At 44.8% G+C, this 24,620-nt stretch overlaps 1 protein-coding gene across 2 annotated transcripts in view; it reads left to right on the top strand.

Moving 5' to 3' along the window:
• Window positions 1-18,269, top strand: part of mst1rb (macrophage stimulating 1 receptor b) — a 138,230-nt gene extending 119,961 nt beyond the window's left edge. For both annotated transcript variants that reach the window (XM_041190791.1, XM_041190790.1), the window contains exons 16-21: window positions 4,535-4,615; window positions 7,196-7,377; window positions 9,874-9,983; window positions 12,948-13,113; window positions 16,785-16,921; window positions 17,688-18,269. In XM_041190791.1, the coding sequence (XP_041046725.1) occupies window positions 4,535-4,615; window positions 7,196-7,377; window positions 9,874-9,983; window positions 12,948-13,113; window positions 16,785-16,921; window positions 17,688-17,895 (884 nt within the window). In that variant the 3' untranslated portion in view covers window positions 17,896-18,269. The remainder of the gene's footprint in view (window positions 1-4,534; window positions 4,616-7,195; window positions 7,378-9,873; window positions 9,984-12,947; window positions 13,114-16,784; window positions 16,922-17,687) is intronic.
• The last annotated feature ends 6,351 nt before the right edge of the window (window positions 18,270-24,620 follow it).

The raw sequence follows: 24,620 nt of genomic DNA, 5'->3' as shown, positions 1-24,620 counted from the left end.
AAATTATAACTTTATCTCCCCAATCTCCCAATGGCTGTGAAGGTCTTAATATTGTTATGGGTCACTTTTAATATGGTTGCATGCATATATAGTCTCTCTCTCTTTCTCTATCTCATTCTCTCTCCACCCCCCACCTCTCTCTCTCTACCCCCCCCACCTCTCTCTCTCTACCCCCCCCACCTCTCTCTCTCTCTACCCCCCCCACCTCTCTCTCTCTCTACCCCCCCCACCTCTCTCTCTCTCTCTACCCCCCCCACCTCTCTCTCTCTACCCCCCCCACCTCTCTCTCTACCCCCCACCTCTCTCTCTCTCTACCCCCAGACACCTCTCTCTCTCTCTCTACCCCCAGACACCTCTCTCTCTCTCTCTACCCCCAGACACCTCTCTCTCTCTACCTCCAACCACATCTCTCTCTCTCTCTCTCTCTCTCTACCCCCAGACACCTCTCTCTCTCTCTACCCCCCCACCTCTCTCTCTCTCTACCCCCCCACCTCTCTCTCTACCCCCCCACCTCTCTCTCTACCCCCCCACCTCTCTCTCTCTCTAACCCCCCCACCTCTCTATCTCTACCCCCCCACCTCTCTCTCTCTCTAACCCCCCCCACCTCTCTCTCTCTACCCCCCCACCTCTCTCTCTCTCTAACCCCCCCACCTCTCTCTCTCTACCCCCCCACCTCTCTCTCTCTACCCCCCCACCTCTCTCTCTCTACCCCCCCCACCTTTCTCTCTCTCTACCCCCCCACCTCTCTCTCTCCACCTCCCACCTCTCTCTCTTCCTTTCTCTATCTCATTCTCTCTACCCCCCACCTCTCTCTCTTCCTTTCTCTATCTCATTCTCTCTCCCCCCCACATCTCTCTCTACCCCCCCACCTCTCTCTCTCTACCCCCCACCTCTCTCTCTCTCTACCCCCCACCTCTCTCTCTCTCTACCCCCCCACCTCTCTCTCTCTCTTTCTCTACCCCCCACCTCTCTCTCTCTACCCCCCCACCTCTCTCTCTTCCTTTCTCTATCTCATTCTCTCTCCCCCCACCTCTCTCTCTCTCTCTCTATACCCTCCCACCTCTCTCTCTTCCTTTCTCTACCTTATTCTCTCTACCCCCCACCTCTCTCTCTACCCCCCCACCTCTCTCTCTCTCTCTCTCTATACCCTCCCACCTCTCTCTCTCTTTCTCCACCCCTCTCTCTTCCTTTCTCTATCTCATTCTCTCTACCCCCCACCTCTCTCTCTTCCTTTCTCTCTCTCTACCCCCCCACCTCTCTCTCTCTCTCTATACCCTCCCCACCTCTCTCTCTACCCCCCGCACCTCTCTCTCTCTACCCCCACCTTCTCTCCCTCTCACCTCTCTCTCTCTCTCTCTCTCTTCTCCTCACCTCTCTCTCTCTCTTCCCCCACCTTCTCTCTCTCTCTTCCCCCACCTTCTCTCTCTCCCCCCACCTCTCTCTTCCCCTCACCTCTCTCTCTCTCTTTCTCTTCCCCCATCTTCTCTCTCTCTCTTCCCCTCACCTTCTCTCTCTCTCTTCCCCCACCTTCTCTCCCTCTCTTCCCCTCACCTTTTCTCTTTCCCTATCTCTGTGCTAGATTTTCCCAATGGTTCTGGGAGAGGGGAGATGGGTAGGTGAGAAATGAAAGCTGGAACTGTTTCCAGGTTCCTAACCCACTGGTGGGGGAAACAGTTACCCATTGGAATTTTCACTGTGGAGCTGCCTTAATTGGCATGGAGACAGGTTCCCTATCCAATTAACAATGGAGCACGAGCCCCTCAAAGCTGATGCCTTCCAGCTCGAATAGGGCAGCAGCCTATAATGGGTGACAAGTAACTGAGAGGGTTTTTGTCTTTTTCTTTATATTCATTCATGGGAAGTGGGCATCACTGGCTGGGCCAGCATTTATTGCCCATCCCTAATTGCCCTTGTTCAGAGGGCATTCTGAGAGTCAACCACATTGTTGTGGGTCTGGAGTCACATGTAGGCCAGACCAGGTAAAGATGGCAGATTTCCTTCCCTAAAGGACGTTAGTGAACCAGATGCGTTTTTAGGACAATCGACAATGGTTTAATGGTCATCATCAGACATTTAATTCCAGATTTTTATTGAATTCAAATTCCACCATCTGCCAAAGCAGGATTCGAACCCGAGTCCCCAGAGCATTACCCTGGGTCTCTGGATTACTAGTCCAGTGACGATACCACTATACCACCACATGCAACACACAGGTACCTCACACCAATACTTTTCAATCTTACATTCAGCAGCCAGGCCATTAAGGAACAGCCCCTCTACAAGGCAGCAATTGGCTGCTCTCACATCCAGCAACCAGGAAAGGTCTCCAGTGCTGCCTGCAGGTATCTAAACCAGGCCCAATGCTTCCCCTAATAAAAACAAAAAACTGCGGATGCTGGAAATCCAAAACAAAAACAGAATTACCTGGAAAAACTCAGCAGGTCTGGCAGCATCGGCGGAGAAGAAAAGAGTTGACGTTTCGAGTCCTCATGACCCTTCAACAGAACTAAGTAGAAATAGGAAAGGGGTGAAATATAAGCTGGTTTAAGGTGTGTGTGTGTGTGGGGGGTGTTGGGGGGGGTGGGTTGGTTGGGGGGAGAGAGAGTGTCTCCCCCCCACCCAACTCACCACCCCCTCCCCCCCCACCCAACCCACCACCCCCTCCCCCCCAACCCACCACCCCCTCTCCCCCCACCACAACCCACCACTCCCTCTCCCCCCCCAACCCCCCCCCCCACCACCACCACCACCACCCCCCCCCCCCAACACACACACACACACCTTAAACCAGCTTATTTTTCACCCCTTTCCTATTTCTACTTAGTTCTGTCGAAGGGTCATGAGGACTCGAAACGTCAACTCTTTTCTTCTCCGCTGATGCTGCCAGACCTGCTGAGTTTTTCCAGGTAATTCTGTTTTTGTTTCCAATGCTTCCCCTCCCTCCCACAGTGCTGGCATTGCTGCAAAGTCCATTTTTAAAAGTTGGAGAAAGGGCATCACGATTTCAAAGTGCTCTCTCCCTCATCTACCTGTTGTTGTTGCCTACTGCTACTTTCAAATTGGAAGGCCTTTGATTGGCCCACCCATTTGAGAGTCCACCCATTGCCTTTCATTGGCTGGTGAGCATGCCCTCTGGCAATTAATTGGACATTCCAGGGAAAATCACATTGAGTGACTGTTTCTCACACAGTGTAGACTACTGACCCACATTTCAGCCTGATGGGAAGTCCACAGGGAAAATCCTGCCCGGTCTATCTCTCTGTATCTGCCTGTTTCTCTCTGTCTCTCTCTCTCTTTCATTCCATCTCTCTTTATCACTATTCAACTCTGTATCATACAAATCTATGTGTGCACTTCCTGGATGTATAACCTAACCTCCTGTGCCACAATTTCGAGTCATGCTTTTTATATTAATGATTCAATAGGAATAACACTGAGGGCCATTTTGACTGAATGATCTGGAAAGCAGGTGATATCAGATCTGCTGCCCATTGCACATCTTTCTGGGATTTCTTTTGACTCTAATAATGGCCTGTACCCAGGCTAACAAATCATTTTTCTTTATAGATGCTCATGGACCTCCTATGTATTTGTAGTATTTTCCATTTTGCTGTTTAAATATTTTACTTTTTAAATATTGTGAAGTTTTACTTCTCATACAGCTTCTTCTGAACTGTAATGAGATTTTATTTTAAACCAAAAGCTTTTGTATTATTTTTTATTAAACTGAAGAACTGATCTTAATGGACAACCAAACTAGTTAAGTACAAAGAGGCCCTGCATCAGAATTAATTGTTTGTGAACTAAAGAACAGAGCAACCGAATAAAAGCACCTGTTTCCAGCTCCTAGTCATCATGGTTAAAATAGAATAAAATTTATGGGCAAGCCTTATCTTAAAGACACAGTGGTGAGGTGAAGATTGCACATTTGGCAGCCAACTTCTTGAAGATTGAACTTAACACCTAAAAATCATGTTTGGAGCAATTTGTTATCTTTTGCCTCAAATGCTTATTAATAAGTTAATGTCATGGAACTGTAACCTAACCAATCAGTGACAGTTCTCTTTAGGGAAAGTGGAAGAGGTAAAGCCACTTCAGGGTTGACCTCATGGTGACATGCCTTGCAGTGGGACCAAGTCCTGTCCCCTGCTAAGCTACAGAGGTTTTGATTGATTAATTGCCAGTCGTATTCACGAGTGCAGTTGTGGCGGGGGCGGGGGGGGGGGGGGGGGGGTCCCTAAGCCTTGAATTTACTCCTAGGTTTGCAGGTGAAGGAGGTCTAGCTATAGAGAGAGATTGTGAGCCCCACTATCAGACAAACAGACACTCCACTCTTCTGGGTTTCCTGTTTGGTTTGTACAATGAAGGATTACTGTATGTGGCCAACTCCCCAGCTGGCTGCCGAACTGCGAGAAAAGTTAAACAGAATTTTGTTTTATTGAACAAACTAGACAGAGAGACAAAGTGTATTATTCTTGGTTGAGATTTCAATGCATTGAAACTAATGTTAAAGTAATGAAGCCTCTCTTTGCAGGACATTTTGGTAGCGTTTACCATGGGCTGTACAAAGACCAGAACATGAAAGATATCCACTGTGCTGTGAAGTCCCTGAATAGTATGTACAAGAATACCACTGGCACACTGTCATTGTTCCGTGGGTCTTTTTTTAATCTCTCGGTACTAACTTAATAATTGTTTTAGAGTTTCTTCCCCTAATTTAGCTCTTCTTGTTTCAGACATCATTTCACATCCAAGAGGTCAGACATTTGACCTGTTTTCTTGTCCTGACACATTTACACTGCAATCTTGCTGTTGAGTTATGCAAGAGTGGTGGTCCAAGGTGAACAAGCAATATTTGGCCTCAGTGCTTTTCCACCTTCCACTCCCGATCAATTTATTTGTTCATATAGCAAAGTGCCTTGTATTCCTTTACCCTGTCAACCTCAATTCCCATCTCCCCATGGCACATCCTGGATGGGCAACTCACCCGACAACTATTGAGTTGCACTTTTACGCATTTAAAATCGGGAGCAAAAATACCCCCCCCCCTTTTCCATCTTAAACCTACCCTGTTTGCCTACCCTACCCAGTGACTTTAGGACCAGTTACAATCCCCTCATAAACCCCGTGCCTGAGCTGCCTGGCTTGGCACAGACTGGGGATTAAAAATGAGATTCTTGGTCTAATGGTTCAGTATCATCCTTCATGGATTGAGTTTTCTTTAAAATAATAATTCATTTACAATGAGACATGCTCAGTGTAACATGGATCAATCTTTCCTCCACTCCCATTTTAGTATTTCTTTTCTTCCCTTGGTCATCACCAGATCTCCTGATAGTTCCATTCCATTTTCTAACCAAGGAGGCAGGCAAAAGACCTACATTAAGGCCTCCACAAATGCAACTCGTGAGAAAGCCACCAGGTAGTCCACAAGTGTGGAGATTGTGTTGCATTCCAATTTCACCTTTCTTCAATGGACTGACTGAGATTGGACAGGCGAAGGGACCCATTGAGACTATAGGTGAAGATTTTAACTCATGCTCCAATCACTTAAATAGGGTTAAAATCAGGCCTAATTGTTATGACACAGCAGTTGGTGGAGGCTGAGTTGTTTAAATCCCAGAGGGAAACTTGAACAACTGTCATAACCTATATCTTCAATTGGTTTGAATGGTTTATTCAACAAATACAAATTGCACTTTACCTTTTATTCCTTACATTTATCTAATTAATATCTCAAAACCACTATACATCAATGCACCCAGACTAGCTGGCTTTAATCCAATTAATCCAAGACACATAGACACAGACCCTACTACAATTCCAATTTAAAAATAATTTCCAATAACATTATAGAGATTAATGCCTCTTCGTGGCACTAATGGCGTCAAAATTCTTGGGAGTTGGAGAAAGTATATGCCTCATTTCCGCAGGGGGCACCTGGGATGTCACCTGGTGCCTGGCCTGGCTGGGAGTCTGTCTCTTATATTCCATTCTGGGGAAGAGATATTGTGGGCAAATAGTGCCAAATCTGACCCAGCATCCAGGAGATATGTTGAGAGTTTTTAAGTTACAGAGAAAGATCCCATCCTTTGCACCATTGACAATCTAGGATAAGTCCCTTTGAGACCTTCTGACAGTGTGGGTCACCCCAGAATAAGGCAGTTGACCCTAAAGGGATTCTGTAATCAGACTGAATCCAATAGAAATATTTTTTTTTCTCTTCAGTTCGTTTGATTCTTGTGAAGACCTCACTCTACTTTAGAGAGGCCAGTCAGCTCTGGTCAGCATGACAGGCACCCTTGCAGGCACTGACGACCCACTCTGGCTATGCAAATGACCCGACCCCTGCAATTTAGGATGGTGTCTCCACCCTCAGCTCCATAATGTTGCACTTATACTTCATAAATAGAGGTACTGAGTACAGAAGCAGTGAAGTTATGCTGACCTTTTATAAAGCTCTGGTTAGGCCCCAACTAGAGTGTTGCATCCAATTTTGGTCACCATATTTTCCGAAGGATCTGAAGGTCATTGCGAGGGTGCAGAGGAAATTTACCAGGATGATTCCAGGGCTGAGGGATTTTAGCTATAAGGTTAGGTTGGAAAAGCTGGGATTGCTCTTGGAGCAAAGGAGTTTGAGGGGAAATTTGATAGAGATGTACAAGATTATGACAGGTTTAGATTAGGTAGAAAAAGGAAAGCTGATTGAACAAGGACTAGGGGACACAGATTTAAGGTTTTGGGCAAAATAAACAGAGTGGTTGTGAGGAAGAACCTTTTTATGCAGTAAATTGGATAGGCACTTCCCATATATGAAGCATGGAGATCTCTGGCATTTTATCCGTACGAGAAGCAAGTAATGACTAATTAAGCTGTTGCAGGGCTACATGGGTAGAGCGGGGGAAGGGGACCGACTAGATCGCTCTATAGAGAGCCAGCATGGACTCGACTGACTGAATGGCCTCCTTCTGTGTCCTAATGATGCTTATATTTCTGTGATACTGGCAGGAGTGGGGCCCCAAGAATTTCCAGGCCATAGAGCGCAAGTCTCAGTCCAACTCCTAGTTGAGGAGAGTTCATTGTGCAGGCACATACAAAGTATACAAAACGCTCACATTTGAATAAAAAAGCAAAGTAAAATTTCAGTCTGCTTCATGCAGCATAATCGTCCTTATGTGTTGTGGTTTCTCAATAGGAATTTCAGATGTTGAAGAGGTTGAGCAGTTTTTGAAAGAAGGGATTATCATGAAGGATTTCCACCATGAAAATGTCCTATCTTTGCTGGGAGTTTTCCTTCCTATGGAAGGGTTACCATTGGTAGTGTTACCATATATGAAGCATGGAGATCTCCGGCATTTTATCCGTCAGGAGAGGCGAGTAAGTAATGACCAATTAAACTGTAGCAGTATAAAATGATAGGAGGAGCAGGGTGATGGCATGGGTCAGCACACTACCCTATCGTTTTCAGACACTCGGGTGATTTTATCCATAGTGCAAACAATGTGTGGCCAATCTGATAGTGACAGCTTTGCATTATTCTCAGAAATTAAAACTCCCTCCTGCTCCTGGACCATAAACACCCTAACTGAAGTTTAGTTTGAAAATCTCCATCCATTTCCCTCCTCCCTGTGTTTTTGGGGGAGGTGGTGGCATAGTGGTATTGTCACTGGACAAGTGACCCAGGGTAATCCTCTGGGGACCTGGGTTCAAATCCCAGCTGGTGAAATTTGAATTCAATAAAGATCTGGAATTAAAAGTCTGATGATCAGGAAACCATTGCCAATTGTTGTTAAAAACCCACCTGGTTCACTAATGTCCTTTAGGGAAGGAAATCCAGCCTCCAGGTGACTCTTAACTGCTCCCTGAATGAGGCAATTAGGGATGGGAAATAAATGCTGGTCTAGCCAGTGACACCCATATCTCATGAATGAATTTTAAAAAAAGTAACAGGGATTCTAATCTATCTATAATGGCATGACTAAGCGAGACAAGAGCTTATTTTGTGCAAGTATGGTGTAAAGAGCAGTGACTCTAGTATTCAGGGGTCACAGCCCTGCAATCTATTATTTGCCTAAATAATGATCTACATCCTAGCCACGTCATTGGGTGTCAACTACTAAATGTCTTCCAATTTACAAATTGTGCTAGGATCATTAACTATGTTATTGTATGAGTTGTCACTACGACCATTGATGAGGCACAGATGACAAGGTTCCAACGCAGTATATCACAATAAGAAGGGAGGCAGTGGTGCTGGTGTAGTGGTATGGTTACTGGACTGAAAATCCAGAGACACAGGATAATCCTCTGGGGTTTGAATCCCACCACAGTAGATGGTGGAATTTGAACTCAACAAAAATCTGGAATTAAAAGTTTACCGTCCTTATTTGGTCTGGCCTACATGAGACTCCAGACTCACAGCAATGTGGTTGACTCTTAAATTGCCTCTGAACACAGGCAATTAAGGCTGGGCACTTCCCATAAACAAATGAAAAAAAATAAATATTGCTTTTGAGGAGAATACCACAGAGTGGCAGAGTTCAGCATTAAACATGCAGTATCTGATCTTTGCTACACTGCCAACTATTTTCTATAAATTTAAGAAAAGATCAAGAGTGTAGCTGTCTATAAATAATGTGAGGCTCTGAGGAAGGGGCACAGGTTAGGTCTTCATTGGAACTTGTTGACTCTCTTGTGCCTTGTAACAAATTCCCAGCCACCCGTTAAATTATCTCCTTGTCCCTTTATACTGATCTTGTAAAGTGCAAGCTGTTTTTTTTTTTACAGCTTTTTAGTGATGTTTACTTTTCAAGAATACAGTTTTTAATCACCACTCCACTGAGTCCCTGATCTAAACCAGATGTCTAAGTGAGTTCCAGCTGCCTCATCTTAATAAACGGGAAGGCAGCTGGAACTCATTCCGGAAGAGGCCCCCACACTTCCTATTGCCCAACATAGAATGGCAGGAGGAGATGGTAGTGATGATGCTGCTGAACTAGGAATCCTAACACTGTGGGGGCATGTGTTCAAATCCCACTACAGCAGTAGTTGGAATTTGAATTCACTTAATACACAGGATTTAAAAAAAAAATTCATTCATAGGATGTGGGCACCCCTATCTGCCCTTGTTCAGAGGTCATTTAAGAGTCAATCACATTGCTGTAGGTCTGGAGTCACATGTAGGATTCCCTAAAGGACATTAGTAAATGGGTTTTTATGGCAACCATTTCATGGTCATCATTAGGCTTTTAACTCCAGATTTTTATGGAATTCAAGTTTCACCATCTACCGAGGCACGATTCAAACCCAGGTCCCCAGAACTCCTGAATCCCCCTGATTCTCTGGAATATTAGTCCAGTGACAACATCACTATGCCACTGCCTCCCCTGATTGAAAGCTAGTCTCAGTAGTGGTGACCATGAAACTATCATCAATCGCTGTGAAGACCTATCTGGTTCACGAATGTCCGTTAGGGAAGAAAATCTGCCACCCTTACCACGTCTGGTCTACGTGTGATTCCAGACCTACAGTAATGTGATTGACTCTTAACTGCCCCTGAAGTGTTCAGTCCAGGGCAATTGGGGATGGGGATGGGCAACAAATGCTGGCTTTGTAGTGATCCCCAACATCCCATGAAAGAATAAAGAAAATAAAGAATATAGGACTACAAAACAGGAGCTCTGGCTCCAAGCCTAGTCAGGCATAGGAGACGTATGGTCTAGGGAAAGCAGCAGGAAAGGATAGTTAAAAAAAAATTGTATTAATATAGCCAGTGTGGATTGGCATTGATGGAGGATTACAGGCAGGTCTTCAGTATCTATTGAGTTTTGATCCTGATTGCAGATGTTTGTATTTTTCCTATTTTATATGCAGAATCCAACAGTGAAAGATTTAATAGGCTTTGGGCTACAGGTTGCCAAGGGAATGGAGTACCTCGCACTAAAGAAATTTGTTCATAGAGATCTTGCAGCGAGAAATTGCATGTAAGTACATTAGTAAATTATCACGTTGAAAGCCCATTGTACAGGGAGAGATTATGAGTGATTTACGTTTGATTTTGAAGTCCGCTTTCCTTAACCTCTCTAGTATATCCTTTTTTACATTCTCCCTGGTGTTTAAAGTTTACAAAACGATTTCACTGAGAATACAGCATTCAACGCTATATCTTTCCTAAAGCAAAATTAACACAGTATTTCCTTCAGTAACTAGTCAGTAAAAGCACTGCCAAGGATAAATCCTGGAAGGCTCTTTGTCTGTACTGAGTTAGCTCACCATGTTGAGTTCTGAGTTTGGCTGCCTTCAATTAACCACAATATCATTGTCCAGGAGAGGGGAAAATCAGCTCTAGGTTACTGTTGAAAGATGCATATGCCCACATATGGCAAATGCACAGCATTAGGCTCTATGATGCCTTTGCTGATTTGAATAATTTACCATCACTTACTCCCGAGGCTCCTTGTTCAAGTTAGTAGAGTAGTAGAGGCCAGTGAGGAACCAGATGTCCAGCAAAGATCCTTCACTTTAGGACACAAAGAGAGAAAATTAGCTCAGGAATAAAGAAGTGATGAGTAACCCTTTCAAAGTAAATTTTATTTATTGCAGTTATCCTTTTGCACATGAGATTAACATCAAATAGTTGGCCTGTGGATAGTGCAGTCAGTTTTAAGGGGAGATGGTGGCAGAGTGGCATTGCTGTTAGACTAATAATCCAGGTTAATGCTCCTGGTGACAAGGGACACGTGTTCAAATCCCATCAAGGCAGCTGGTGGAATTTGAATTCAATTAATAAATGTAGAATATAAAGCTAGTCTCAGTGATGGTGACCATGAAACTATCATTGATCGTCATAAGAACCTATCTGGTTCACTAATGTCCTAAGGAAATCTGCTATCCTTACCTGGTCTGGTTTATGTGTGACTCCAGATCCACAGCAATGTGGTTTACTCTTAATTGCCCTCTGGAATGGCCTGACAAGCCACATAGTTCAAGGGCAATTAGGGAGGGGCTACAAATGCTGGACTTGTTAGTGATGCTCATGAAAAAGAAAATTGGGTGGAGGGCTCTGAAGTTTGACAAGGTCAAGCTATATACATTAAAGAAAGACTTGCATTTACATTTTTCATGACCACCAGGTGTCGCAAAGCACTTTACAGTTAATTAAGTGTTTTTTAAAGTGTACTCAGTTGTAATGTAGGGAATGCGGCAGCCAATTTGTGCATAGCAAGCTCCCACAAACAGCAATGTGATAATGACCAGATAATCTGTTTTTGTGGCATTGACTGTGGAATAAGTATTGGCCAGGACACTGGGGATAATTAAGATAAAAGCAAAATAATGCAGATGCTGGAAATCAGAAATCAAAATAGAAAATGCTGGAAAAACTCACCAGGTCAGGTGGTATCTGCGGAGAGAAACGGAATTAACGTTTCGAGTCCATATGACTCTGTCTGTGAAGGAGGGTCATATGGACTTGAAGCTTTAACTCCATTTCTCTCTCCACAGATGCTGCCAGGGCTGCTGAGTTTTTCCAGCATTTTCTGATTTTACACCAGGGATTATTCACCTGCTCTTCTTTAAAATAGTGCCATGGGATCTCCTGCATCCACTTAAGAGAGCAAACGGGGCCTCACCTGAAAGACAGCACCTCTGACAGTGCAGCACCCTCTCAATCCTGGCAGTGCAGTGTCAGTATTGATTTTTGCGCTCGTGTACTGGGGGGTTGGTTAGCTCAGTTGGCTGGGTGGGCTGGAGTGTGGCGTAGAATGATGCCAACGGTATGGGCAGGATTTTTACCTTGTCGGCTGGGCGCAGCGGGCGGGCCAGGGAGGGGCTGCAAAATCGACTGCTGCCCGCGATCGAGCCCTGACGGCGATTTAATGCTGGCTGACCAATTAACGTCCAGCCAGCATGAATCGCACGCTGAAACGCTCAGCGCTGCCTGGGTTGGCGGGGGTTGGGGGGGGTGGCGGTGGGGTGGGTGGTGGTGGTACGGTGGTGGTAGAGGGGCATGCGCAGAGGTGAAGGCTCAGTGAAAGCTCCCCCTGGAGGCACAGAACTGCCTCAGGGAGCTGAAGATTTTTAACATTATAAATAAACAACTGGAAAATAAGGACAACATGTTCCCCTATGTGACTCTGTCACATGAGCAGGGACCCGTTAAAAATGAGTTGTAAAAGTTTTTTTTTCAAATCGCTGGTCGAAACCTCATCCCGCCCGTGGACGAGGTTTCGCAAAAATGCAAAGGCCGCTTGGACTATTTACCCGCCCGCCAACCGTAAGGTTTGACGGGCAGGGAAAAATTGAACTAAATTTAATTAATTAATGGGTTTAACAGCCCTTGCAAAATTGTCAGCGGGCGCACTGCCGACTCCCGCACACGCCCGCTGACTGAAATATCGCGCAAATGCACAATGATGTTGGGACTCTCCTCCGATGTCATCGCGCGTTATTTTTCTCCCGTTTGAGTCGGGCGCGCGCCCACTTGACAAGGGAAAATTCTGCCCTATGGGTTCAAACCCTATACCAGCTCTGGGAGTGCGTTGAGGCCTGTCTCCTTGCCTTGCCCCATGCTGACGTGGAGTGGTGCCCTTCAAGCTGTATAACTAATTGTCTCTCTCTAACGGAGAGAGATGGGGGTCTGTGGAAAATTGCCTGGAATGGGACTTAAACCTTGACAACTGAGAAGTAAAAATGCTACTAACTGCTGCCTTGAGCGATCAGTAATGTGTCTTTCAGCATCAAATGCCTGAGTACAGGAATTGGACACATTTCCTGGTCTGTTGATTACTATCAGGTGAGGTAGCTTGTCCAGGAAAGGCAAAGGCTGATTTTTTTTTTGAAAAGGGATATAGATGGGATTTCTTTAAGGACTGACCATTGAGATTTCCTGTTTATGGAGCGAGAGCTGCCCCCCATTGTTGACTTGTGTTTTTCTTTGAATACTTTAGGCTGGATGAGTCCTACGTGGTGAAGGTGGCAGACTTTGGAATGGCACGGGATGTGCTGGACAAAGAGTATTACAGCATTCAAGACCATCGGAGAGCCAAATTACCTGTGAAATGGATGGCACTTGAAAGTTTGCAGACTCAAAAATTCACCACTAAATCTGATGTGGTAGGTTTTCAGATATTCTGTTGGGCACTTCTATTATTGTCATCCTGTAATAGTAATTCCTTATTTCATAGAATAACACGCTGGGGTGTAAAGCTTTTCTTTTCTCTTATCCTTGGGTTTTGCCTCACCAAACTGATGATATGATGTATTCATGCTGCCTGGCTTGCACCAGTGCTACTCAGCCACCAGTACTGCGCTGGAGGGATGAAAGACTAGCTTTTCCTCCATTTGATGCTTCCTTAGGCTGGCATAATTGAAATGATCAATGTGCTGTGTCTTGGGATGTTTTACTACAATAAAGACACTATACACGTGTGAGTTTAGGGGAGACTGTGGCATAACGTTAATGTCACTGGACCAGTAATCCAGAGGCCTAGGCTAATGCTTAGGGAATATGGGTTCACAATCCCACCATGGCAGCTGGTGGAATTTATATTCAATTAATAAAATCTGGAATTAAAAGCTAGCCTCAGCAATGGTGACCATGAACATGGATTGTCTTAAAAACCCATCTGGTTCACTTACCTGGGCTGTCCTCCATGTGACTTCAGATCCACAACAGTGCAGTTGACTCTTAACTGCCCTCTGAAATGGCCCAAAAAGCTACTCAGCTCAAGGGCAATTACAAACCTACTGGAGTTTTTTTGAGGACATTAGCTAGCAGAATTGATAAGGGAGAACCAGTGGTTGTGGTGTATTTGGATGTTCAGAAAGCTTTTGATAAAGCCCCACCATAAGAGGTTAGTGTGTAAAATTAAAGCACATGGGATTGGGGGTAATATATTGGCATAGATTGAGAATTGGTTAGCACACAGGAAACAGAGTAGGAATAAACGGGTGTTTTTTGGAGTTGCAGATGGTGACTAATGGGGTATCTCAGGGATCAGTGTTTGGGCCCCAGCTATTCACAATGTATATCAATGATTTGGATGAGGGAACCACATGTAATAATTCCAAGTTTGCTGATGACATGAAACTTGGTGAGAATGTGAGCAATGAGGAGGGTGTTAAGAAGTCTTCAAGGTGATCCAAACAGGTTGAGTGAGTGGGGAAATACAGATGCAGTATAACATGGATTAGTGTGAAGTTATCCACTTCATTGGGAAAAACAAAATGGCAGACTGTTACTTAAATGGTGATAGATTGAGAAGTGTTGATGTACAAAGGGACCTGGGTGTCCTTATCACCAATCACTGAAAGCAAGCATGCAGGTGCAGCAAACAGTTAAGAAGACAAATGGTATGTTGGCCTTCATTTCGAAAGGAAATGAGTACAGGAGCAAGGATGCCTTACTGCAGCTGTAGAGGACCTTGGTGAGACCACACCTGGAGTATTGGGCGCAGTTTTGATCTCCTTACCTAAAAAATGATTTACTTGCCTTAGAGGGAGTGCAGTGAAGTTTCACCAGACTGATTCCTGGGATTGCAGGGTGGTCGTATGAGGAGAGATTGGGCTGACTAGGCCTATTCACTGGAGTTTAGAAGAGTGAGAGGGGATCTCATTGAAATGTATAAAATTCTGACAGGGATGGACAGGCTGGATGCAGGCATGATGTTTCCTCTGGCTGTGGGGGAGTCTAGAACAAGGGGTCACAGTCTCAGGATATGGGGTAAGTCATTTAGGACTGAGATGAGAAGAAACTTCTTCACTCAGAAGGTGGTGAACCTATGGAATTCTCTACCACTGATGGCTGTGGAGACCAAGTCACTGAATATATTTACAAAGGAAATAGATAGATTTCTAGACTCTAAAGGTGTCATGGGGTATTTGGAGGGTGTGCGAGTATGGCGTTGAGATAGAGGATCAGCCATGACCATATTGAACGGCAGAGCAGGTTCAAAGAGCTGAACGACTCTGCTCCTATTTTCTATGTTTCTATGTTTCTAATTAGGGATGGGCAACAAGTGCTGGCCTTGCCAGTGACACCCACATCCCACGAAAGAATAAATAAATAAATAAGTTGTTTGTTCTTGCGTAGGGGATCAGTGCTGTGAGCTGTGTTCTCTCATCATGATACAGAAACGAGCTGGACGTTTGAGACTGAAGCCTGGGCTGCCTCCTGACAATGTTTCATGTTGTACAGTGTGCTTCTCTTGCAAAGTAGTTCCGTGTCACACACTATTCCCCAATTGAAGTTGTGGGTGGACGAGCTGCTTCCAAGCCTCCAAAACTGGGAGCAGTGCAAAAATGATTCTTGGGAGAGTGAGAAGATGAGAAACATGATCTATACGTTTCCTCCTGACCCTGCTAGGATTCCAGTGCACTCCGTGGGCATTACTACTGTTGCTTTGGCGATTGGAAAAATTCTATTTTTATTACATGAGATTGCATGTTTTTTTTTACTGGTTTGTGTTGAGGATTCCAATTCCATCCATTCTTCTATGAAACCACAAACCTGTTGCCTTGCTATTTGTAGAACTTAGTAAAGACCAAAATATGTCGTGTGCAGTGAGTATGACTGCATATTCACCTACACTCTGATCATATCATAGTTAGAGCCTAGGGCCAGGATTCTCCCCCCCCACCCCGCCACATTGGGGGCGAAGTTGAAGGGCGGGCATGCACAGGCGCGGGGGGGATCCCACAATCGCATGCGCATGAAAGAACGTGCTTGTCTCCCTGAGGCTAAGTGCTGCCTCAGGGAGATCAACTCCAAATGTAAAAAAGCTAAAAATAGAAAAATAAAATTTCCCTAACATGTCCCCTCATGTGACACTGTCACATGAGTTGGGCCATGTCCATAATTTTTCCAAACGCTTTACTAAAATTTTTTAAAAACCTACACGAAACCTCATCCCGCCCACAGATGAGGTTTCATGCTTTTTCTAATTCCCACCGGGGTTTCTGGCCTTCCCGCCAACCTTAAGGGCAGGTCCACTGATTAGTTTAATGGGTCTGTCAATGGCCTCAATTGGCCATTGACAGGTCGGCGGGTGCACAGCTGATTTTGCCACGCCCCCGCCTATCGGAAAATTTAAATAGGGCGCGGTGATGTTGGGAGTTCCGCCCGACCTCACCACGCGTCATTTTACGCGTCGGCGAGCAGGACCCGCCCCCTGCTCGCCAATGGGAAAACCCTGCCCTAGATGTGGGACACAATTAGTTTGCAATTCATAGAAACATGTAAAATCTGGAGGCTGGGAGAAAACTGTTGGCAAGTCTGGTCTGTCTTTATATACAACGATTGCCCAATTTGACCTTAGAGAGATGGAAGCTACTTACCCCTGAATTCTCCCTTGTTCGGCTCTTCGAAAGACCCCTCACTTCCCAGCGAAGTAATCTGAAACCTGTCCTCTTCAACTTATAGTTGCGCTCCTTCGTTTTGCTTAATCGACTGAAGCTGTGCAGAAAATGTTTGTGTAAAATTCCATAGTGAACCATTTCGAGACATCATTAACCTAGTAGTCAACTAGATGGAATGGGTCTATAACTATTCACATAGCACTTACAGGACTTTTGCACAAATATGTTAACTGACACCTTCCCAGAAAAAATTAAACCGGAAACTATATTTTTAATCACACTGTAGAATATTGGAAGAATGGCAGACGGTAAGAGGATCGAACCTCATTGATATCATGCACACCACTGGAATCCATCTTTAATGAGTGTGACTTTGTGTAATTTCTACAGCTATTTACAGGTTTATCTGTTGCTATTGTTATATTTAGTGGTCCTTTGGAGTGCTGCTGTGGGAGCTGCTAACTCGAGGGGCACCGCCCTACCCAGAAATAGATCCTTATGACATTACGAGATACTTGTTAAAAGGGAGAAGATTACCTCAGCCAGAATACTGTCCGGATGAGCTGTAAGTGTTTTATACATAAGAACATAATATAAGAACATAAGAAATAAGAGCAGGAGTAGGCCATTCAGCTCCTCAAGCCTGCCCCTCTCTCTCTTTCCTTTCAAAACTGAAGGCTCGTTCCAAGAGATAAACACTGAAATGACCAGGCTGGATCATTATTTGGTTGTCGGCTTCCAGGGAGTGTGCAGCACCCCCCTACCCCCATTCCCAATCTGACCCCGGGAAAGTCCCCACGAGATACACGAGATAGGAATGCATCGGTGGGGCAGATCTGATGAAGTTTATGGCTATTTTCCAGTCAGCACCCCCCCCAAACTCCTCCCTTCCCATCCTCTAACCCTGTCTCCTAGGTGACGTGAAAATCCAGCCCGTTATAATTATTTTTAAGTCTGACACTGATTTGCTTCAATTTCTCCATGAAAAATGCTCCCACTCGCATGCCTTGCATTCTGACTTCAGTTTTGACGTTGAATGTGTCAAACGTGGGGCAAAGGTGAGAAGGAGGAAGTGCCTTAAACTTTGCCTGCACTTCTTTAAGCTGCAAACAGTGTGGAAAATGCTGCCTCCTATTGGTCAATGAGCCTTCAACTGTAATGGTGAAAACTTGCATGGAATAATTCATGAGTAATGGAATTGGGAAGGTTTGGTAGAAACGTGGTGTGAATACTCCATTACACATCATGCCCATTGAGAAATCCAAATGATCTAGCGTTATAACGTGACTCAGAGGCCATGCTTTATTTTAACAACCCTCTTCCTTACTCAGGTTCGACATTATGCTGCGTTGCTGGGATCCAAAGCCAGAAATGCGTCCAAAATTTACTGAGATTGTCTATGAAATCGAAACGATTCAATCTATGCTGAAAGGAGAACATTACATCAACTTGCAAGTAAATTATGTGAATTTGGAGAGCAACCAGCCTTATCCAGCAATCGACACTACTGACGACGAACTAGACCTGGATTCAGACTGATTACATTTTGCTGCACTTGCTGCTAAATCTATTCAAAACATTGACTTGAATTTCAGAAGGATGCTATCTTTAAACAGTGGAAGGTCATTCCTGCAATTAAGTTACAATTTCTCCCTCAGTGTTTTCCCTCTGTCTCTGCTAATCCTTGTGGTCAGTGCAATCTGCAGGAGAGGACTCGGGGATCCTAAATTGTTAATACATCTTTGCAACCAAGAGTTTTGTCCATAAGCAACCCTGTGCAAACCCAGGCAATGATGATTTCCTTTTCGGCAGTGTAAAGGCTAGTGGGTTTTTTTTATCATTACCAGCAATAGCTTGTACTTATATGGCATTTACAGGGGCATTGTCCATAAAATTTGACACTGAGTCACATAAGGAGATATTAAGGTAGGTGATCAAAAACTTGATCAAAGAGGTAGGTTTTATGGAGTTTCTTAAAGTGTTTGGGGGGGTGGTGTGGTGGGGGGGGGTGGGGAGGGGGAAGGGGAGAGATGTAGCAAGGCAGAGAGGTTTGGGAGGGAATTCCAGAGCTGAAGGCCTTGGCAGCTGAAAGCCCGGCCACCAATAGAGGTTACAGAGGTTGGGAGGAGTGAAACGATGGAGCAGTTGACAACAAGGATGAGAATTTTAAAAATGAGTCATTGCTTAACATGGATGCCTGTGTAAGTCAGCGAGCATGTAATGTGATCCCAGTAACACAATCTCACCAAGAACTCTGAGCCACAAGGCGACAATGGCTTATATAAACCAGTTTTCTGCCCTAGGAATCATAGACAACAAAGGGGCATTACAGGAAGAGTGAGGAATTGTGAAATTATATCCTCAATTAGATTTAAAAAAAATTCATTCATGGGATGCGCGCATTGCTGGCCAGACCAGCATCTGTTGCCCATCCTTAGTTGCCCTTGAGAATGTGGTGGGTGAGTTGCTCTCTTGAACCGCTGCAGTCCATGTGGTGTAGGTACACCCACAGTGCTGTTAGGGGGGGAGTTCCAGGATTTTGACCCGGCGACAGTGAAGGAACAGCCGATATATTTCCAAGTCAGGATGGTGAGTGGCTTGGAGGGGATCTTCCAGGTGGTGGTGTTCCCATCTGTCTGCTGCCCTTGTCCTTCTAGATGGTGGCAGGCATGGGTTTGGAAGATGCTGTCTACAGAGTCTTGGTGAGTTCCTGCAGTGCATCTTGTAAGTGGTACACACTGCTGCTACTATGCGTCGGTGGTGGAGGGAGTGAATGTTTATGGATGTGGTGCCAATCAAGTGGGCTGCTTTGTCCTGGATGGTGTCAAGCTTCTTGAGTGCTGTTGGAATTGCACTCATCCAGGCAAGCGGGGAGTATTCCGTCACAAATGATGGAATGGCTAGAGGTAGGTTTTCTACCCAATATAATGAAAAAGGAATTAACTTTCATAGAGCCAATTGCCTGCACCCACAGTGCTATGTCAGCAAAACCAAAGTTCTATTCAAAGACTTGGCTTGTGTTAATGTTTCATTTCCAATGTTTAAATTCAGTTTACCATTCTGCAAAAGTAATGAAATATTCACCAGATACTATTCTGTCGATGAAACATTTCGTAGTTAATTAAAAATTCTTGAGGCGAAAAATATTGTGCTGCGAGCAACAACCTGATTTGTTTTATAATGGTACCTTATTAGGTATTCATTAAATTGGAGAACATCACTGGTACCTGAATGTGTAAGAGACAATTTGTCAATAAGATTTAACAAAGAAAAATCTAACATTTGCATTACTTTCCTCTCCTATTTTGCTGGACCTGCGCACTACAATAATTAAGTGGATGACTGATCTGTCACCAGCTCTTTGCTTCTAGGCTGTCCCCATCCATCCCACCTCCCTCCCTCATTTATGAGGAAGAATTTAACCTTTGCGTCCATTCACCACATAATCCCAGAACTCATTCCTCACTAACAGCACTGTGGGTGTACCTACACCAGACGGACTGCAGCGGTTCAAGAAGGCAGCTCACCACCACAAACGCAAGGGCAATTAGAGATGGGCAAAAAAAATGCTGGGCGAGCCAGCGACACCCACATCCTACAAAGAAATTTTTAAAAAAAGACGATGGTTATTAAAAAGTAGAAATCACCAGCATTTTCCTTTATAAGAGCCGGCCAGGTATCAGCAGCAGTTTAAACTATAACGGCACCCAATGATCTCATGCTTGCAATGAGCATTGCCAATTGCAGAATAAAATTAATAGGCCATGCACCAATTTTCCCCACAATCTGCTACCCCCATCCCTGCTGGGAGAATAGGATTTGCCTTTAAAATGTGGCTAGCTAACTCACCAGTTAATTTCTCATCAGTTTGAATAATGAACATTTTAGAGGTCCAGGCGGAGAAATAGCCACGCAGTCAATCAGAGTTAATCCCTGTGGTAGCATAACTCTTCAATTTAACATCGAGCTGCATTTGCAACATTCCAATGTTTATTGTATGGACTACACCACCTGGGCAATTATTGACCACTCTTTAAGTGAATGAGTGTTCTTCATTGTCTGTTTTAAATGTGTTTCTCATTTCATTTAACTTGAGGTCTTCTGGTCCTGTTCTTGTTACCCTGTTTTAAAGAAATACACATTATTTTTTCTATCCCATTTATTGTGTGCTTCTCGATAAGGTCCACCACTAACTGCTTTCTCTGTGCTTGGTACCGTCTAAGCTTCTCTGATTATTTCTTTTAATCTATGAGCGTTGATGTGGAATCAGTCTTTTTGCTCTTGTCTGCAAATTCTCCAATACTTGTGCTTTTGTGCAGAGTGCATGTTGGAACTAAGTCCTCACTTAACAAGTAAGAATACTCACAGTTTAATTCACTCCTGCTGAATGTTTAACTCTTTTGCCAGGAGGTCTTCTTGCTTCATTTAGGAGTTTACTAAATTGCAGATAAAACTGTTTAATTTGCTAACTTGTGTCCCCTGCAAATCAATATCTGAAGACACATAAATTACTGAACTGAAGCCTAATGATTTCTCAGATGTTCTGCCGTCTCCAGATTTAACTGGACAGTGAGCTGTTTGGATTGTGTTCAGCATTAGAGGCATGGATCATTGCAGGAGTGCTTTGCATTTAAATGTTCTGCTAAGGTTAAAGAGCTGTGTGGAATTGAAGTGAATGAGAAGTAGTTTGAACTGTTCAAATCCTAAGCGTAGATAAGAATTATATTTAGAATCAAGTCTGGAGTTGATGGAATTAATAATCAATTGTACAACTGGTGAAATTCTCTTATCGTGAAACATGTACAGGCTGTTACCATACAGTGTTTATTTTTGTAGATTTTTGTATTTTTTAAATTATAATAATTTTATCCTTGAAATTCAACTCCTTGAATGCTTAATGGATTTGAATGAAAATTCTTTATTTGGTACTTAACAGTCGCTGACCTGTTTAAAATAAATGGGCCGATTCTTCTGTTAAAATAGTGGATGAAGCATCTGTGCACTACTGTCTGAAGAGTCTGATTTCAAGGTACATGCATCAGAAACAGGTTTTCTTTTAATTTTGCCCAGGCCAAATTAAGGATTTAAAAAGAAGTATGAATGCACTCAAAAATATGCAACATTTTCCTGCCTGAATCCTTGCCAAAGATTAGTGAAATCATGTCAAACGAGAGCAAAATTCCATGGGTGAGAAATTGGGCTCCTTTGTGCCCATGTTTCAAGGACTAGGAGGGCCTCCTGAGTTCCAAAATAGAGTCGGCAGCAGGTGGGCACATTGGTTCAGATGCCATATTGGTGAGGACATTAGCATGGACACAGTGAATGGCCACCAGAATTATGAGAGCAGACATATCATGGCACCGGTTGATGTGCAACACCAATCTGGTGCCAGCAATGCCATTTTTGAGCTCAACGCCTCAGCTAACGCCCATCTTAATCTTGCACAGTTGAAGATATGTTCAGCAGCAGTAAATACCTCACCGCCCTTATCACCTAATTACAGTTAGTTGCTGGTTGATTTTCATCTGGCTATTGTTTTGACTCTACAAGGGTTTGGTGCTTTCTATAGCTCTTTCAAGTTGCAAAGGTCTACAGGAAATGGTGTGGCAGGCATTGCAGGAACTTTTTCTGACTTTTAGAATTTTGCACAAACAAGTTGTGTTGTGTGTGTGTTATAATCGTGTAAAGAGCCCAATCACTCATAACGGGTTGTGTAAACACATTGTGGGACTATTTATTTAAACTAGGCACATGAGAACATATATACACGAATAGAAAACTTGAAGACATCAGCAGCACAACCGTGTGCCCATGTGCTCTGCTTGCAGGCCAAAGTAAATTGGGACTGAATCGCATGACACACTTCCCCTCGAGTGATGGCATGCTGCCATCCCTTAAAGGCATATTACAACAAGTTGCTCCCAGATTGGGGTGCAGTATTAAGCATCCCCTTGGAATAAAGCATGATTTGGAGATTGAGCAGAGGCCATGTGGAGCAGGACTACTTGCTGGAGGAGAAGGAGAAGGGCTCATAACAGGAGCCCTTATATTACAGGATTTTCAGGAGTAATTCTCCCACATGAACTTCAGTGCGGAATGATGTGTGAGACCTCTGCGCTTCAGTAGGGACATCCTCATTTAAATCTATCATTTGATGCAGACGCAAGTGCCACGTGGCTGGAATGTAACGTCCTGCGGGTGGGCGTGCGCCTGACCCAAGCAAGCGCAAGATCACGCGAGGTGACGTCGGGCGAGCGTCCTGACATCATCGCGGACTCACATGATATTTCGCTCGGTAGGCGAGCGCAGAGGCCGGAGGAGCGCCCACCGACAATTAAGCAGGCAATTAAGCTCAGTAACGGCCCAACGGGAAGCGATTTTTCGTGGCCTGTCCAACTTTACGGTTGGTGGAGAGGCCAATCGGCCAGGCGGGCTTTACATTTCTGATGAAGCCTCATCCGGGGGCGGGATGAAATCTCCGTTAGGATTTAAAATGAAAAGAAATATCTGGGCACTGTTCAATTATTTTATGAGGCCTGCTTTCATGTGCTTTATTGTGCTGAATGGACATATTTTGCAGCATTTTTGTGCTTTTTTTTTATTATTTGGAGGTCTGCGGCTCCCTGAGACAGCTGTCTACCTTCAGGGAGCTCAGTAGAAGTGCTCACCAGCACCCTCAGTGTCGTCGGCGCCCGCCCTCTCCCCACCCCCACCGCCAGGGCTGAGCCTTTCTCAGTGCGCGTTTCACGCTGGCTGGCTGTTAATTGGCCAGTCCGAGTAAGATCGCGTTCGTAGTGCGATCTCGGCTGGGATTAGGTCTGCTTCTGGCTGCACCGACATCGTGCGCACCCCCAGGGTAAAATTCAGGCCCACACTGCCAGTGGCTGTGAGTTGGAGGTATTTGCAACACATTGCAGTTTGCTGGACATAAGGGAAGTCACCGAAGCTCTCTGTTCATCGCAAGCTAACAATATCTCACTTCCTCTTGCCAGAGGAAAGCCGGCGTAGTGACCAGGCGGCTTTACTAGGATTGTAGGCTCTCTGGTGGTGCAAGGTGACAGTGACTGCACACAGCTGGCTTTGTGGCACTGCGCGTCAACTCTGAGATGTACCGCATCTGACAGCGATTCCGCTCCTCCATTGTCTGGCTGCTGTACAATCACGAGCAGTGAATCATGCACACAGGTCAATGCCCGTCATTCCGGCAGCAGCCTTGATGGCCTGATTCCGTAGCAGTCCACCGTGTCAGCTGCATTCGCAGCACCACCGCAAACCAAAGTGTGGCTATGAGTGAAAAGGGCTATCTGCTGATGGTGCCACGGCAAGCATTGTAATGAAAGCTAAACTGACAAGTGTGATGTGATCGAGCAGACCGTTGGCTGGTTGAAACAAAGTTTCCATTGCCTGGATCACCCCGGAGGAGCCTTTCAGTGCTCGGCAGAGCGGATATCAAGATTTATGGTGGTTCACTGCAGCCTGCACAACCCCACCATCAAATGGAGGCAGCGCTTGCAATGAGCTTTATGGCAAGCAATTGAGGAACATGAGGAGGAGGAAGGGAACTCAGACAGGCACTTTCTGATGCAGAACTCGTTTGTGTTTACTAGTAACAATACTAGTAACCATAAATCCAATTCCCCATTTGCCAACAGTCCTGCACCTTACCATTCATCTGTCATCAATAATCACACTGCTTGGCCATTGATAAATGCTACCAGAATAATCTAAATAAACATGCAATCAAATTTATAAATGAAATCATTCAATAGTGCATTCAAAATTCAACTAATCATCCTTGTCGTTGTCTTATTGCCTGTCTTCCATGTGTGTTTGCTTGTCCTGGTGCTCCTAAGTTATGTTCCCCCGATGGCTGCAGTATGGCTGATGGGGGTTTTTGATATTCATTCATGGGATGTGGGCACACGTTTGTTGTCCATCCCTAACTAACCTTGAGAAGGTGGTGGCGAACTGCCTCCTAGATCCGCTGCAGTCCATGTGGTGTAGGTACACCCACAGTGCTGTTAGGGAGGGTGTTCTAGGATTTTGACCCAGTGACGGTGGAGGAACGGCGATATATTTCAATATGCTCATGGTCTTGGTGGACAACCCACGCAGCTACATGCCTAGGACGCCCGGCTACACACCGCGCCAACTTGACATGGGTGGCAGCAGCCTGGATTGACTGACTGGCAGGCAACAGCAAGGACACTAATAGAGTGACATGGAGCCATTGCCTCTCTCCTGGGGTAGTGCCTCAGCCGTCC

The sequence above is a fragment of the Carcharodon carcharias genome, chromosome 7 (assembly GCF_017639515.1).
Source record: "Carcharodon carcharias isolate sCarCar2 chromosome 7, sCarCar2.pri, whole genome shotgun sequence".
In the NCBI taxonomy this organism is placed as follows: domain Eukaryota; kingdom Metazoa; phylum Chordata; class Chondrichthyes; order Lamniformes; family Lamnidae; genus Carcharodon; species Carcharodon carcharias.
Note: the sequence above shows the minus strand (reverse complement) of the source record. Positions and strands in the feature narration are given on the sequence as shown.